At 37.4% G+C, this 17032-nt stretch overlaps 1 protein-coding gene across 1 annotated transcript in view; it reads right to left on the bottom strand.

Annotated features, from left to right (window-relative positions):
• Positions 1-8928, bottom strand: part of LIX1 (limb and CNS expressed 1) — a 52449-nt gene extending 43521 nt beyond the window's left edge. The window contains exon 1 of the mRNA XM_025992850.2: positions 8429-8928. Coding sequence (XP_025848635.1) covers positions 8429-8510 — 82 coding nt within the window. The 5' untranslated portion in view covers positions 8511-8928. The remainder of the gene's footprint in view (positions 1-8428) is intronic.
• Positions 8929-17032: the final 8104 nt, after the last annotated feature.

Below are 17032 nucleotides of genomic sequence, written 5' to 3'. Positions count from 1 at the left end.
AATGACTGCTTATGCTTCAGGAAAATAGAGACATTATAGTTCATTGCCTAGTTCAATTACCTAATATGAAATAAGTCCTGAATGGGGGACAGTCATTTGTCAGCAAAAGGGCTCTTAAAAGTATGTTATAAATCTATCAGAAAAAAAGAACCACTTTCTTTTTGCCTTACGAGAAAAATTCTAGCTGGGTAAAATACCCTTTGCCAAAACAGTTAAAGACAAATTGGAAAGGCTTCCATTTATGGATAAATCATTAAGAGGCTTTCAAGATGATTAACTTATTTTCAAATTGATTCTCCTCCTCCAAACAGATGGATTTATGTTATGCAACATTTTAATATAATCTTTAATTAAATTAGCCTTAGCAGGTGATATTTTAAAATAAAGTTAATTAGTATTTTCGATTCTAACAATTCGATCATGTACAACTTTCTCTTGCCAAATGTGATTTCCTAGATTTTTTTTTTTTTGAGGAAAAATAGAAAAAGGACCCCCAAGTAACTTAAGGGGCAAGCTCAAGGTGTGATGCCAATTTATGACTCATGCCAAATGGGTTGTAAAATGGAGTAAGTACCTTTAGGTCTTGTGGCTGGCTTGGTAAAATCTAGGACACTGATAACAGACCTAGTTGTCTAATCATTTATAACCATCTTCAGGCCCTACTAGGTTTTGATCCAGCGAACAGAATCTTGCTGACACAGCTTGTGTGTCAGATTGGGTACAACTTGTAGGAATCTTGGGCCCCTTTTTCTTATGTGTAGACACTCTTTCAAAGATAGCTACAGCTATACTGCAGGCTTGAGACAGTTTGGAGTCTTACTGTGTTCCCAGGAGAGGAACATTCTTTTAGTAATGCTCCAGAGTCAGCACCTAGCTCCTTCAGCAGCTGGGAAACTGGTTGTGTTTCTCCTTTTGTTTGCTTTTTCTTTTCTTCTTCTCTGTTCCATGCTCTTCCCCGAATATGTTTCTTTAGTGAATTATGATCCTTTGGGTTGTTTTACAAAGTTAACCTCTTGAGAGATTTTTCAAAATGTGCAAAAAGTATCTCATTCTTCTTGGTTTAATTTTCACCTTCAAAATTTTAAATTGCTGAACTGTAAATCATTTGGGAAGAAATTTAAATGACATTTATTTTTTATATCTTTGGAAGTACTGGGTAATTTTTTTAAAGAAGGCAAAGGGGAAAGAATATGAAGGAGCAAGAAGGAATTACAAATTAAAATAGATAATTAAGAATACCAGAATTAAACCGCATCAGCATCAGCAGCCTGCCTGAGTTCCCATGTGTGTTTTATGCATGCACCATGGTCAGATGATGTCATCCAATCACAAAAGCTACATAAAATAAAAACCTGATGTACACTATTTAACCAACTAGGATGTATAACTCTTTCCTATGTTCCATCAGGCACTGACATTACATTGTATTCAGGAGACTTTGTAGGACTGTTGATTTTAGATAACCAATCAAAGATTAAAAAAAAAAAAGGCAAACACCGGTTGCTTTGCTGACCAATTCTGTTTAGTTAAGATGGCCAATCTGTGCAAATGTGGCTTTAGGCATACAGTGTACTCTCCTTAGGAATAGTCATTATAAGAAAGCAACTCTACAATAGCTATCTAACTAGGGTTTATGCACAAGTTCAAGGCATAGAGTTTCACCCCAAAAAGCATGTTGTGGGGCAGCCCGGGTGGCTCAGCCGCCTGGTTTAGTGCCGCCTTCCATCCAGGGCATGATCCTGAAGACCCAGGATTGAGTCCCACATCGGGCTCCCTGTAGGGAGCCTGCTTCTGCCTCTGCCTGGGTCTCTGCCTCTCTCTCTGTGTGTCTCTCATGAATAAATAAATAAAAACTTAAAAAAAAAAAAAGCATGTTGTATGACCTTTGGTGACCAAAGTTGAGGTTAAACCCTAAAGATGAATATAAGGATTGGCAATCTGAATTACTGTGCCAATTATGGCATACGGAATGATTTGGGGTGCTCTACCTTGACCAACCCAAGACAGTGCTCTGGAGAAGTTATCTGAGGTGGCTGTGTTTATTTCCAGAACCTCTTCTTCCTTCATCCTCCTCCTTCCTCTCCATCCTCCATTCTGACATCTGGCTGTCAGTTTAATCCTGCACGCAGTTAAGCTGTGGCAGTGGATGATGTTTTTATAAAGTACAGTTTATTTTATAGTAAAGGAGAATACTCGACAATAGGAAAAATCTTCCTCCCTTTCCATGAGGGAGAAAACCAACCAATTAGCAACCAAAAAATGTCTTTTGTGCACCTGCTAGGTGACTGACCCTATGGGAGGGCACATCGGAGGGCAAGATATGGCTTTGCCTTCCTGAGACTTGCAATTTAGATGTGGACAAAAATGTGCCAGCAAAGCTATAACTCATAATGCACAAGAGAAATGTAAACTACATAGCACAGGCCATGAGTGCCAAAGGAGTGGTGACTAAATGATGGGTTCCCACTGCTGCCTAATGGGATGAGATCAAAATAGGGATCAACTGATTATCATCGCGGCAAGAGGAAAAAAAAAAGAGAACCATAATTCAAATTCCATTCCATGGACAATAGAGAAAGAATACAGAGAACTACAGAGAGTATAATAATTTACTATTTGCTCAATATTAAACTTCCAATAAGATTTTTTTTTTCCATTTTCTTTAAAATAAGATTGCTTTAACTACCTTGACAGACTAAACTTACATGAGCATTTGAACATGGAGGAAAAGAAATAAGAGCCTTTGGGGTTAAAACTTCAATATGAAATGTATTAAATACAGAAGATTCTTTTATGAAAGGCTTCTAAAGTTGTCTTACATTTCTTAAATCAATCTGTAGCACATAATCAGTAAAACCGTATCATTTAAACAGAAAAATCATGACTTCGAAACTCGCCCTTGTGCAGCTGTATCCTATTATGGCTGTAACTTAACACATGAGTTTCAGAAGTTGTTAAAGTTGAGATCAGGCTAACAAATCTTAACTGTTAAAAAAAAGTCTATGGTGAGATGAGACAGTAGACCATGAAGAAGGACTAGATTTGACCACAGGTTGAATGTTGATCATAGCTTATTTTGATTTGTTAAAGATTACTTACATATTAAAAAATAAATGTATTAGGACAAATGGTCATTAAGTGATCAAGAGGCCACTGTTTTTTTTTTCCTACTTTGAAAAATTTTCCTCTGGGGCTGAGACTTTCAGTATTTAAATCTACTATATATATATAAACCGAAAAAAAGGATTAGAGAACAGGGCTTATACCACTAACAGCTGAACTGAAATCTGCATTTGTCTCTTAGTATAATTAAAACTAGCTGGGATGCCTGGGTGGCTTAGCAGTTGACAGTCTACCATTGGCTCTGGGTGTGACCTTGGGATCCCAGGATGGAGTCCCACATCAGGCCCCCTGCATGGAGCCTACTTCTCCCTCTGCCTATGTCTCTGCCTCTCTCTCTCTGTGTCTCTTATGAATCAATAAATAAAATCTTAAAAAAGAAAAAAAACTAGTTGTATCCTTTAATTCAGGAAAACCAGTGCTTGAATAACCTTCAGTAGAATGGATGTTCACAGTTTAGATGCTAAAATTATCAGAGTTCAAATTATTGTAATTAAGATGCTGTTGAAAATCCACAATAAGTGATTTTTCACTTTTTTTTATGCTAGTGAGCAGTGGAGGGTTGTTTTTTTCTTTTTATTAACTATATTCTTTTAGGCACACTTTATATAGTGGAATGTAGTATGTGTAGATTTTACTCTGCAAGTACCTTCATCCCTTACCTCCTACTCCATTCCTTTCTGTGAAGTGCAAAAACCATAAATGTATCATCAAATTTATAGATTTCAGATAACTACACTAAAAAGCATGCAATGGAGAAAATACTTTACTCCTGAGGATTTTTGCTCTTTTGGGTTGCATACGGCCAGATTCATGATTACTAAGATGTTTTTAATAGCTCTATAGTCTGGTCCAATTTTTCCAAAGGGTAAAAGTGTACTTTTTGAAGTATTCACCTATCTGATATAAATAAAACCTTTCATGCAGAAAAATATTTCCCAAATGGAAGGTAATGCACCTCAAATATGTGAGAAATTTGCTTCTAATTGTGCAATGTTCAGTAAAGGTTTCTTCTCACTTTTTCATTATGAAACTTGGAATAACATATTAATGAAACTTAATGCCATTTTATCAGTCAGTGCTGGAAACCACAGATTCTCAAGGCTTCAGTGATGACTAAGATCGTTTTTTATCAATCTGTTTTAAGAAAGTTTGCCTTGTACTTTGGCTTTCAGTTAATCAAAGTGATTTCTCACTACAAGCATGTTTACATTTGCAAATTTTGCATCCTGTGTGAATGGGCAAGAGGACAAGAGGATTTTTTTTCTATTGAAAAAGCTGCAACTCTCCCTAACTTAGTATCAGGAAGTGTACCTCCAATGGATGTCAATATAATATTTCCCCCAATGCAATGTAAGGCCATAAACTTACAGAACTAATCTAGCATCATCATTAACTCTAATGGCTCCCTGATGCCTGCACTTCTGCATGATTTCACCTGCCTTTACAGCCTTGTCTCCACCTCCCCAATGCACTGTTCTTGTATTGCCTGATATGTCTTTGGACAAGCTCTTCTTTCTCCACAAAAACACTCTTCCCCTCCGACCCTGCTGTCACATTCCTGCTCAGATGTGCATTTTATTTTTCAATTTTTTAATTTTTTTTTTTTTTTACAGATGTGCATATTTAATGGGCTCCCTCCATACTCCCAGAGGAGTTCATTTCAATCCCCTCTCCACCCACTCTCCATTTTCCCATGACAGTATAAATGCCATGGGAATGTAAGACTTCTGAGAGGTAATGTTTTGTAGTGGCTAAAGGTGAGGAATTGGAATAGGCCTTTGAATTCTGGCTCTATCACTCATTAACCATGTGACCTTGGGAAAGCAACTTTAACTTCCAGGAGCTTCAGTTTCCTCACCTACAAATAACAATAGTACCTACATTACTGGTTTGCTGTGAAAAAATGTCCTTGCAGAGTGTCTGTCATCACATGATGAGGACTTGATATCTTAGCATTACCGTGAATGGATAAAGGGCAAGCCCAAAGATGGCAGATAAACATTTTATGCTCTTGTCATGTGAAGAGTTAACTTAGAGTAGAATCTGAAAGTGCAGCCATCTTGAAATCATGTGGATTTCCTTTGAGAAAGCACATGAGGAACTGTCAAGTGGTGGCAAACAAATAGTAAGCTCACCCACACACTTTCTTTAAATTTTTTTTAAAAATTTTTATTTATTTATGATAGTCACAGAGAAAGAGAGAGAGAGAGGCAGAAACATAGGCAGAGGGAGAAGCAGGCTCGATCCCGGGTCTCCAGGATCGCGCCCTGGGCCAAAGGCAGGCGCCAAACCGCTGCGCCACCCAGGGATCCCCCACACTTTCAAAAGAATTGACAAGGGCTGCTTTTAGGATAGCTCATCTTTGATTGTGACACTTGGCAAACGAAAAGAAATTGGATGCTGAACAAGCCAGAAATGAAAGGCAACGTGGAGAGATGCCTTAATTTCCCTGCAAAGAAATTCTGTCTGTTGGTTTGGAGACTCTAAGCATTACTTGTTATAACTTTGAGACATTTAGATAGTGGAGAACAGTCCAGTGTCAGCTTAGATGAGCAAATTCCAAATGGAGAGCCCACCTTATTTCCATTACTTTTCATTTGAAATGTGAAATAGTTCTGGAAAAAAAGCAAAAAATCGTTATGGAATTCATTTCCATCCAGGAAAGAAAATAAAAAAACAAAGCACAACTCTTGCCAGATGAACACCTTGTCTAAAACAAATAAGAGACTTAATGCATTGCAACAAGCCACTTGGAGGGCCTCCTTGGCTGAGAAAAGCATCCAAATGATATTTCCTTAAATGAATATAACTATCCCCATGTGTATCAGTCTCAGACCAGAAAACTCTCTGGGTGCTTTTCCTGACCAACTTGAAGAGAAAATTCAATTTACAATTGCTTGTTTTTAAATAAATCAAAAGCCATTGAAGGCAAAAAATTAATCCAATGATCCTTTACATCCCTTGTATTATGTGTTTCCAAAGAATGAAAAGAGAAAAACACCGCCCTTGCATTTGTAGAAGAGAAAATAAAGAAAAACATTTTGAGAGAGAGAGAAAGAGAAACTGTGTATATGTTAATGCTCCTTTGTTCAACTGTGCTGGGTTTTAAAAATTCTTGGATTGGCTTTTCATCTTGCAGGAAAGCAAGGTAGCAATTTTTCTTAAGGATCTGGCAGTGATGTACTCAAGCGCTCAGCTCTTTCCTTCTGGCAGGAAGATACTGGACTGGGGTGGGGGGAAAGGGGCCGAGAGTGACGAGGAGGAGAGGAGGCTGCTCAAAACCTGCCTTTCAGGACTGATGGCAGCTTTTTACAAGCTGTGTAAAAGATGAGTGTGGTGGCAGCAGCTTATGGGTGTGCCAAAGAAAATGAGTCCACGTGCTAACCTCTGGCACGTGCGCGATAGGTTGCCAAGGCATGGCATAAGCCCCAGGCAGACTTTTGATGTCCTGCCCCAGAAAGGGAGTAAGCCTATTCCCATTTACTCCATGAGGATGCTGAGTGGTTAGGTGTTTCAGTGTTATAAAAACTGCTGGTACAGAAATTTGCCATTTGGCTTACTTTCATTTAGTCATTTTTCAGATTAGAAACACCTGAAGGGAGAGGATCAACCGTTTAATACTCACACCTATTAAGCCAAGCAAGCAGTTGTAGAGTACAGCCTATTCCAGGGCAATGCTATCCGATCAAATTTAGGTTCTATGTGAATGAATGAAATATATAAAGTAAGACATTTCTTTATCTTTCCATATAAAAGAGTTTCTGCAAAGGTCTGGATGACAGAACATAACGTGTGATTTATTTCAACTCCTCTTCTATTTTATTCTCTCTGCTAAATTGTAAATAATTACTGGGATTTAGTTCAGCTCAAAAAGAGGACCTCATAGTTTCAGATTAGATTTCTTAAATTCACAAGAAACTGAGGGAAAAATTGCTCCTCTATTTCTTCTTACTGCTTCGACTCTCCAAACCAGCAGCATAAGACCCCTGGTTCTATACAATTTATCCAAAGCTTTGAGCAGGTCAAGAGCCCTTTTACCCTTCACTGGTGAATTCAGTGCTATTGTAGGAGAAAGACATTCTTTCCTTCCCTTTTCACTTAAAGAAACTCTCTAAACCTGAATAGACTCCAGGCTGGTTTGGGGGAGGAGTGATTTTTATGAGTCTAGCATAGCTATTGACATATGCTTGAAGACAATATTTAAAAAGACAGAAAGAAGGAAGGAAGATAAGAAGGAAATAAAGTGCTTTAACTAAGCCATTAAAGGGCATATTGGTAACAGCTTAATTTCTAAGAAGAATATTTTGTAGAATAAAATGTCCTAACATTTCTTTTTCTTCATCACACATATGAGAAATATAAACTAAAAGGACATCTGGAAACTAACATTATTCAGCAATCAGAGAGCAAAAATCCAAAGCATTGATGTTTTGATGGAGACAAACATAACAAGATTCACAAAGAAAGCTGTAACTTATTGAAGAAAAAAAAAATTCCATATGCATTTTACCTTTTGGGCAGTTCCATGGCAAAATTCTATTTCAGAAGCTCTTTGTAATATGAAACTCACTATAGATAAGATACAACACGAAGATAGTCTGTGTTGCAGCAGCAGGAAATCAAATTGGTTCCAGAAACTAAGTTACATGACAAATGGTTTAATAGTATTGCTAGAATTGGAGAGCTTGATCGAATTATTTTTCATAAACAATGAAAAAAACATTTTGAAATAACTTTGCCATAGCTGCCCCTCATTTTTTTGGGGGGGGGGGTGTTGCAAAGGTGGGAAGACTCTAATTTTATTGGCCTTTTAACTAAAATGTTAGAATTTGTTACCAAAATTTAAGAGTTCACTGGTGATTTATTGTTTGTTTGCCACAAAAATTTTCAAACAAACACATTATTTGATTCAACACAGTTAATATATGTTACTGAGGATTAAACAGGTTAACAAATACAGAATATTTATAATCATAGATAAGTTATTTTTAGTTTTAATCTCAGTAGCAATCAGCCTTGCTTTATTTAAAAAGGCATCTGGAAGAGTTCATTAAGTCTTAGGAGACTCTTGTATTTTAGAAAAGACTTCTAAACGGTTAGCAAGATGTAACGCTGACAAAATAACCCAGGGACTAATACTCGTAGGTGAAATGAAATCATTCTCCTGACTGAAGTCAGGAACAAGTTAAATATCACTTAGACCACAGCACACGACTACAGAGATTTAGGAGAAATCATACTTAAATAGGATGTGACTAGACGTTTAGGACTATTTTCAGAAAACTTTTTCCCCTTCAGTACTTACAGTCTTTGAAGACTAAAGCCGGGTCTCTGTGAGGCAAGACTTGGGCAATGATGTGTCTCAGGGATTCCAAGGTTCTGTCCATCTTGGGTCTGCCTGTGTGAGCCTGCTGCACAGTGTCCTCATGCCTGAATTCTTGCAGTCCTGGACTGAATTTGTACAGCTCATTGATGCACAGGATTACCAAAGAATCCCTTTTAACATCTGCCAATCAGACATTTCCCAGAATCTAAAGACCCCTCAGGGGGCCCTCCTCCCAGGCTCACTTATCTTTGTTGTATGCTGAGCTAATTAGCTCTAAAGGCTGGCTGACAGGCGGGTTCCCATTGCTTCCTTCTGTTAAACACACCCACCTACAGGCTAGCTGGGGAAGCTCGCTAATCATGGGACCAGCTTTCCTCTCCAACCAGATTTTGCCTGAATGGCATACAGCTTTCTGACTTGGGAATTTCTTTTGGTTCTCCAACGTCAAATGTGCTGTCCTCAGGTATAAAATCAAGAATGTTCTTTCTCTCAAGGAAGTTATCTTAGTAACAAAGGAATTTCCACCTCAGGATTTCCAGTTAAGAATTAATACAATCTAAGTTCTTCTTTGGTAAAGAAGTGCTGCTATAAAGATTTTGAATATAGCCAGGCACCAAATTATGCTTTCTATTTGAATTCAGGAGCATCTCTTTGGGAACCACGATTAATTTTTTCCCCCTCACCCAAGCTATAGTAATTTCTGATGGGTAGTGGCAAGTAAAACCTTGTGCACTGTCTTTGGGCTTGCCTGGGAATGTTTGTTTTCCTATTTATCTTCGAGGCAATCATTCCCAAGATTGAGTTTAATGAAATCTGGTATCACTCCTTTTTGTTTCATGGTAACTCTTTCAATTAAAATTTTCAGGAGAAGCAAAAGTATATTTTTCAAAAGAATATGTTCTTTTGAAAATACCTGAAATATCTTAATAGATTTTAATAGATTTCTCTATTTCCCATACCACTCACAACATGGTTAAATAGTTTTTCCACCGGAGACATAAATATAAATCATGGGATTCCATTGTAGTAATTAGGATTTATACCAGATATAGAAGAACTGATTTTAATGGCTGTAACCAATGTTAGTTATTGAAGACTTGTTGAGGACTACTCTACTTTTGCTTCAAGTACTTTTCCAGAGTTGGCTCAAGAGAGTGCTCTCCAACGTTCCTTCCAATTTTCAGATTCCATAATGGTGTTATATTATATGATTGACTGAAAACAGTCTTTTAAAGACAGTATAAAATGTTTTGCATGTGATAGGTTTCCTCAGCTAGTTGGTAGAAGGGTGGACTTAATAAAAGGAAACAAAAGAAATGGCCTTATGATAATTCTTATCATAATGACTATTACTTACTAAACGTCCACAGGGAGTATATGTCACACACAACAGAGACATGGGGCTGCCCCATTGTGCAATGATATTATAATAAAAAAGACCTTGAAAGAAGTAGCACTTCAGGATAAGACATTTATTTAGGGTCCCACAGTGTCCTTTACAGGGGCTGTGCCAAATAGGAAATCATCAGTATCTTTGCCTTTTATGAGTTTATAATTTAAAAGAGAAACTATATGGTTTGTAGACAAAAAGCCTATTATTATAAAGTGACTGGACATGAAGTATAAATGAATGTGAGTATTTCCAGTATGATACTGAACTGGAAACCAGGATATTTAAGGTTTCCATTAGAGAAACAAGAATTGAGATTGATAATATAAAAACTGGTTGATGCTTGAGTTTCAATCAATAAATGGACTTCTTATGGGCTTCAATTTAATTCTAGAAGTACATAAAAATATTTTGGTTGGGTTGTGTCGTGGAAAGAATTTTATATTAGTAAGAATTTTATATTAGTAAAATTTAAGATTTGATTTTTTTGTTACCTGTATTACATTGAAGAAGTCATTTGTCTCTGGGCTCAGAGTCCTCATTTAGAAAATTAGAGGGCTGAACTGGATGCCTTCTTTCAGATCTAATATCTGTGATTCCGTAGCTATATTACAAATGACCACAAATATTATTACACATTTTCTAGTCTTCTGAAAAGTTATACACTTACTTCCTAACAGTTGGACTGGTCTTCAAGCCACAGTAAATTCCCACAGTAAATTCAAAGATAGGGTGAACTTGAAGATATTCATCACTAATGCCAAATAAGAATTTGTTAAGAAAATTAATCTTCCACTTCCATATGATTTTTTTAAAGAAAGCAAACTGTAATTAAGAGTCTGCTTAGATAACCCCGAAACAGCTTTGCAAAAATAATTCTGTAAAAATATCATGATCTTTAACTGAGTTATATTTTAAGAAAAGAAAAAAGAGTTCTAGAAAGGTGGACCGTACAACATTCCATTTGGATAGTATAGTTTCTTCTTTCTAATCAGGTCCAAAGCTTCAGCGGTTTTCCAAATCCTCTGTTAACCATTTTTTCCTTGTTCACCCATAAAGACTTCTTACCCTACAGTTTTGTTGTAAGACAGTCTAAAAAACCAACTCAGTGGTTTCTTACCATTCTCTGCCTTTGATGTAGAAATTACCTGAGGGAGATGGAAAAGCCTGAGAAACCCTTACGTAATATATCTATTTTGTACAGATTCTACAGTTCACAGGCTAGATTTCACTGTCAACCTCAACAATCTGTAGACATATGCCAAAAGCAAAATTCAAGTATTAAAACAAGGGTAGCTAACCACAGTGAAAACCAAAATGATATCTTTACAAAACTTGTTAGAATACTACACAGAAGTGTGAGAAATGGCATCCAAATGACATATTTAGTAATCAAAACTTATTACCCAATGGTAAAAGAGGAAGGCTCAGGGCAACAGCATACTTACCAAGCTCCCAGGGAGTACAGAACTCTGAAAAGGTAAAAAATCAAAGTAGTATATTTTGCTCCAGTACATGTATAATGCCACAAAAGTCTATGGAAATAATAACTTTGCTGGTAAGGAAAAGAAAATTCATTCCTATCATTCCAGTAATATTTTTGTTGTTAAGTTGCTTATTACAGGTAGAAAAAGGATAAGGAAATGGGGATCACCAGTTGAAATAACATCCAGAATGTTAAAATACATAATAGATGCATCAAAGAATCGTCTTTGGTTGAAAACAGGAAAGAGCTTCCACTCTTCTTCTTGCCTCCCCACTTCAGGATCTGCTCTGTCCTAGAGGAGGAGGCTGGAATAGGTGAACTGTGAGAATGGGCATGTAGGTAAGTGAACAATTCCAGGCATGCAGGCATGCAGACTCCTTATAGAAGAGGCCTGCATAACTGAACCTGAGCCAAGTCATAGCTACTCATTCCAGGAATCAAGTGATAGAGAGAAGGAGAAGACACTAACCGAAATTTTTGAAGATTATCTTTCCTGAAATAATTTCTTCACTTACTTGCTAATGTTTTGAATCTTGAAAATTTACAACTTAAGACAAAGTAAATAAAATGACAAAGAATTGAAGTGATACAGTTAAATAAAATGAGAGAGTGTGTTCTTTTTTTTTTTTTTTTTTTTTTTTTTTTTTTTAATTTATTTATGATAGTCACACAGCGAGAGAGAGAGAGGCAGAGGGAGAAGCAGGCTCCATGCACCGGGAGCCCGACGTGGGATTTGATCCCGGGTCTCCAGGACCACGCCCTGGGCCAAAGGCAGGCGCTAAACCGCTGCGCCACCCAGGGATCCCCGAGAGTGTGTTCTTTACAAAAGCAATAGGAAAGATTGAGAGTGGCTCCTTCCAAATTCCAACGGGAGATAAGTGAAGGGAGCTAGAAGAGCCTAAGAGCTGGATTGGCAGAAGAGGGTCAGGGCTGTGAGCAAGACTGTTTCTAGGGCTGTGTTGGAGGGTGAAGAAGGGCAAGGCCAGGAAAAAACTGACTTTGCAGAGGTAATGACTAATGACCGTTTAGTGTCAGCTAAACAAAGCTGAAGAGACCGGTAGGAAGAATGAATGGCTGGTTAGCATCAACTTTGTTAACTCTCAACTGGGAAAGGACCAATGAGATGTTTGAATCAAGGTATTTATGGTTGTTTGGAAAGGCAACTTGAGACAAAATAAATGCAGAAGAACCAGGTAACATAAGGTAACTTTACCTCAGACAATTTTACTCTGATATTTCACATTTAGGAAATCATCATAAATACTAACCTGTATAACTACATGAACAGATGATTAGAAAATTGATTAATATCCCATTTACTGGTTAAAAGAATGTACATCTCATTTGCATCCAGTATTACAAAAAAAAAAACCTTTTTTAAAATAATATCCTTCCTTACCAGATAAAACTACTAATAAACTGCTCTTTAGCCTTGTCAGGGCAGTCAGAATCAACATTCTTAACCAGAAAGCACAATGAAAGTATACACCCATTTACCCGAACCTTCTGTTTTATATATAAATACACATATATATTTGGGGGCCTGAACGAGCCCATGTCATCTTGACCGTTTTAAGTAAGCAGTTACGCAGCCCTGTCTTGGTATTTGGTCTTGAAAGAGAAATAAAAAATTGATTCTTTAAGAAATACTTGAGGGGCCAAAGATCTCACAAGAGGAGGTTTTGCTAGTTGACAGGTTAAATTTTTCAGGATAAACCCAGAAATATTTAATGGTGAGAAAACTTGAATGTTCATTTACAAGACTGGAGATAATGATGCCAAGCCCTTGGGTGATTAGATATGTGTTCTATGAAAACTGAACTCACTACCTTAACTGTGGCTGGCTGACTTCTGGCATAATATACATTTTGAAAAGAATAGTTTAACATTTTTTTGTTTTTGGAGTGAATCTTTCCACTGGCCTTTATAACAATATTTTCTTTCATGTAAGTTTATCTAATTATTGGTTCTTCTCCCTCTCCTTGCATTTTTTTCACATGAACCATCCCCCCTACACTCCTCACCCTCACATCCTGCTGTCCAGGACAGGAGTTTATTTTGCTGGGTGTAATTACAAGTTGTGGCTACAGAGTGATCAGATTGATCCTAAAAGAGGCGTGTGAACTCTAGCTGAGTCTTTGAGCCTCTCCTCAAATGAAGAGTTGAGGTCTTGTATAAAGGAAAGCCATTCTGGGGGGATGAAACACACATTGTTTACATAGGCTAACTGAAGCTACCTTCTTTTTTTTTTTAAACAGTAGATAGCCATGTTTCTGGGGGTATGTGTTCCTTGGGTTGTTTAAAATCTTTGCGACAGTAATGAGCCTAGTAAAATGAAAACCTAGACTGTGAAAAATATTAATAATATTAGATTAAAACAAATCCAGGAAGAATGTTTATTGGTTATAAATAAATGACTTAAGCCTGAGATTAGTTGATGGCTATGTTAGGTTCAAGCAAGCCAGTAATTTCATAGCTCCATATATTTTAGATGAAGGTTCCTGTAAAGATTGCATCATTAGTATACTCTTAATTCAATTCAGGCTATATTTATGGATATGCTTACATTAAGATAAAAGCCTTGTGCCCATCCATTTCACACTGTAAACTATAATTTCCATTTCACTTCCTATGCAGTCACTACCAGAGTACTGCACTTAGCATGCATCCTGTTGACACAGGAGAAATACTTCTTTTCAAAATTTGTTTAAAGGAAATAGAAAACTGTATAGAAAAGGGGCCTATTTTTCCACAAAAAGAAAACTAGAGAAAGACCAAGTTCGAGAATAATATACTCTTCTGATCCTCTCCAGATACTTCAGGAGCCTTGAGCTCAAGGAAAAAGTACTGTTCCACCCCATCACCCTGCCCCCTTCCCACCTCCCCACAAAAAACCAGAAGTGTTCCACTCCAGGCTTTAGTCTATTGAGATGGGTTTTTTTGGATCTCTGAGAAAATGAAATCCTTATCATGGAAAAAACAAAACCAAATCAATCAACCTGTTTTCTAAAAAGGGAGGAAATTTTGTGGGAGATAGGACTCAAAACCTGGACCTGGTTGTAAGGACTGTCTCCTCTCATACCTCCACAATACCAGGAAGACACGTCAAAGTGTGTGGAACTTGGTAACTTTGCACAAGAGACCCTTGGGCTGGATACAAAGTTCTAACCACTTGAGTACTCTGGTTTTGCTACCTTTTGCCTTTCTGGTAAGTACCAATTCCATCTTTTCCTTGCACTCACTCCCAACCCTATGTATTACTCCATGTGACTTGGGCAAGTAATTTTACACCTAAAAATGCTTTCTCATATCTAAAATAAAAATAAGATAATCAATAATCTCTATACCTCTAGTAAAATATTCTATCCCAGACTGTCTTAACCTTAGCACTTGAGCTGGCTGTGCAGCATTTTAGCTTCTGTTTGATTCCTTCGATAAATTGTCTAACACAGACGTTCCCTCATTTCTCCCTCCCACCCACTTTATTATTCTTAAATTAAAAAAATAATTAATTTTTAAAATAATGTCTATTCCCAGTGTGGGGCTTGAACTCATGACCCCAAGATCAAGAGTTGCATGAGTAGGGTGCCTGGGTGGCTCAGTCAGTTAAGTGTCTGCCTCTGGCTCAGGTCCCAAGGGTCCTGGGATCTAGCCCCGCTTCAAGCTCTCTGCTCAGTGGGGACTACTACTACTACTACTACTACTACTACTACTACTACCTCCCTCCCTCTCCCCCTCCCCTAGCCTCTGCACCCACGTGCTCTCTTTCTCTAATAAATAATCTGTAAAAAAAAGTTGCATCATCTACCAAGTGAGCCAGCCAGGAGCTCTCCCAGTATCTTTAAAATCAAATCACTAACGTGTTCAAAATCTACAATTGTTCCTTTTGCAATACATCAAGATAATTCCAAAAAAAATTTTAAATCATCTTTAATTTGGCTCTTTGCTGTGTAACACCCCTTTCCCAACTACAGCATATTACATCATCTTCTGTATGACTTCCTCTTTGCGAGGTCTTTTTCAGTCTACCTATTCAACCAAATACCTCTTCCCCACAACTCACCAAATCACTGGCCTTTCACCTATCCATTGTCCTTAGAAGTTCCTCAGCATGAGTTCAATGGTACCAGGTTCTTCAGTCAGTCTACTCTGTACTGTCATATAATTGCTGCCTGTTTATTCTTGTCTCTGCAAATATAGTGGAGGCTTTCAGTAGACAAAAATTTTATCTTAAAAATCTATATACTCCCTCAATATCTTTAGACAACATCAAACACTTGTAAAACTTATCTGCATATTGTATTCTTTTCCTAGTGTAAGCCAAACCTCTTCTATCAATAGCAGTTACAGTAAGCTTTTTAATTCATTCAGGTGGTTACATTTTTAAAATGGATGCATGTAATATCGTGACAAATGTTCTAAGTACCATATTTGTGTTATGAGGCACACTCCTATTTGTGGAATTAAGCCTACAATAATGATTTTAAATGTCATATAAAATGCTAATTTTAATGTCATCATTTACAATATTAAGGGAAAGTAAACATATTTAAAATACAGAATTATTAGTCTCTCACTGCAAGTGTCGTAGTCTTTGGAGTTATTCCCACACTCCTAGTTATTACACAACTGTGTAAGCCATGGTTATTTTGAACTTTACCTCATTCCCAGCCTTCTACAGTTGCAACAGACTGGTTCCAGACCTACAGCAAATCAAGGTCAAACTAAGATATGGTCTGATACTAAGGAGATGTTGAAGAGAGATGGAAAACAATGGAGATGGTGAGCCTTTGCCATCCACAGTATTGACTTCACATTTAACCTATACCTCAGGGTAATGCTCTCCCTGAGAACCAAATGAACTCATCCCTTCACCTATGGAAGCAACTGATAAACCTTTAGGGCAGCAGGTTTACCTGTTAGGTTCTTTAATTACGCAACTATTTCTTTTGTCATAAATTTTACTGAGTACTTGACTAAGAATGATTATCTTCTGGCTAGTACCCTTTAAAGATCAGGAGAAAGCTCAGACAGCCAGCTATGCACCAAAGAACAGACCAACAGCTACCAGGATCACAAAGTTACTTAGCACAAGTATAAACTGCATTATCTTGCGAAAAACTTATTTAATAGGAGCAACAAGTACAGGATGCAAGCCTACGAGCAAAGCATTTGTGTGTCTAGAGAAAAACACCATCAAAAAGATCATAGTCAAAATATCAGTAACCTGGAAAATAGGAGAGATTTCTCTGGAATCCTCCTTTTGGTAACCTGAAACCATCTGAGGAATACTTCCTAACATATAGCATGTATCAGGCACTGTGCTAAGCTCCTTAGATGTTATTTAATTTTTACAATAACTCTAAGACACTATTAAACGTCTTACAAGTCAAAAAAGTGATGTTAGGCTACAGAAAGCACCTGAAGGTTGGGAAATGGTAGAACCAGGATTTAGATTTGGAACTCCCAGGGGAGCTCGTAGGTGGCTCAGTTGGTTGTGTCTGCCTTTGACTCAGGTCATGATCCCAGGGTCCTGCTCAGTCTGGAGTCTGCTTTTCCCTTTCCCTCTGCCTGCCACTCTGCCTACTTGTGCTCTCCCTAATAAATTAATAAAAATCTTTAAAAAAATAAATCTGGAACTCTCAGACTCAAAAGTGTTTTATTAGCAATCACAGTACAAACCTTGACTACGTTAGTAGTATGCTTA

Source organism: Vulpes vulpes, chromosome 14 (assembly GCF_048418805.1).
Source record: "Vulpes vulpes isolate BD-2025 chromosome 14, VulVul3, whole genome shotgun sequence".
Lineage (NCBI taxonomy): Eukaryota > Metazoa > Chordata > Mammalia > Carnivora > Canidae > Vulpes > Vulpes vulpes.
Note: the sequence above shows the minus strand (reverse complement) of the source record. Positions and strands in the feature narration are given on the sequence as shown.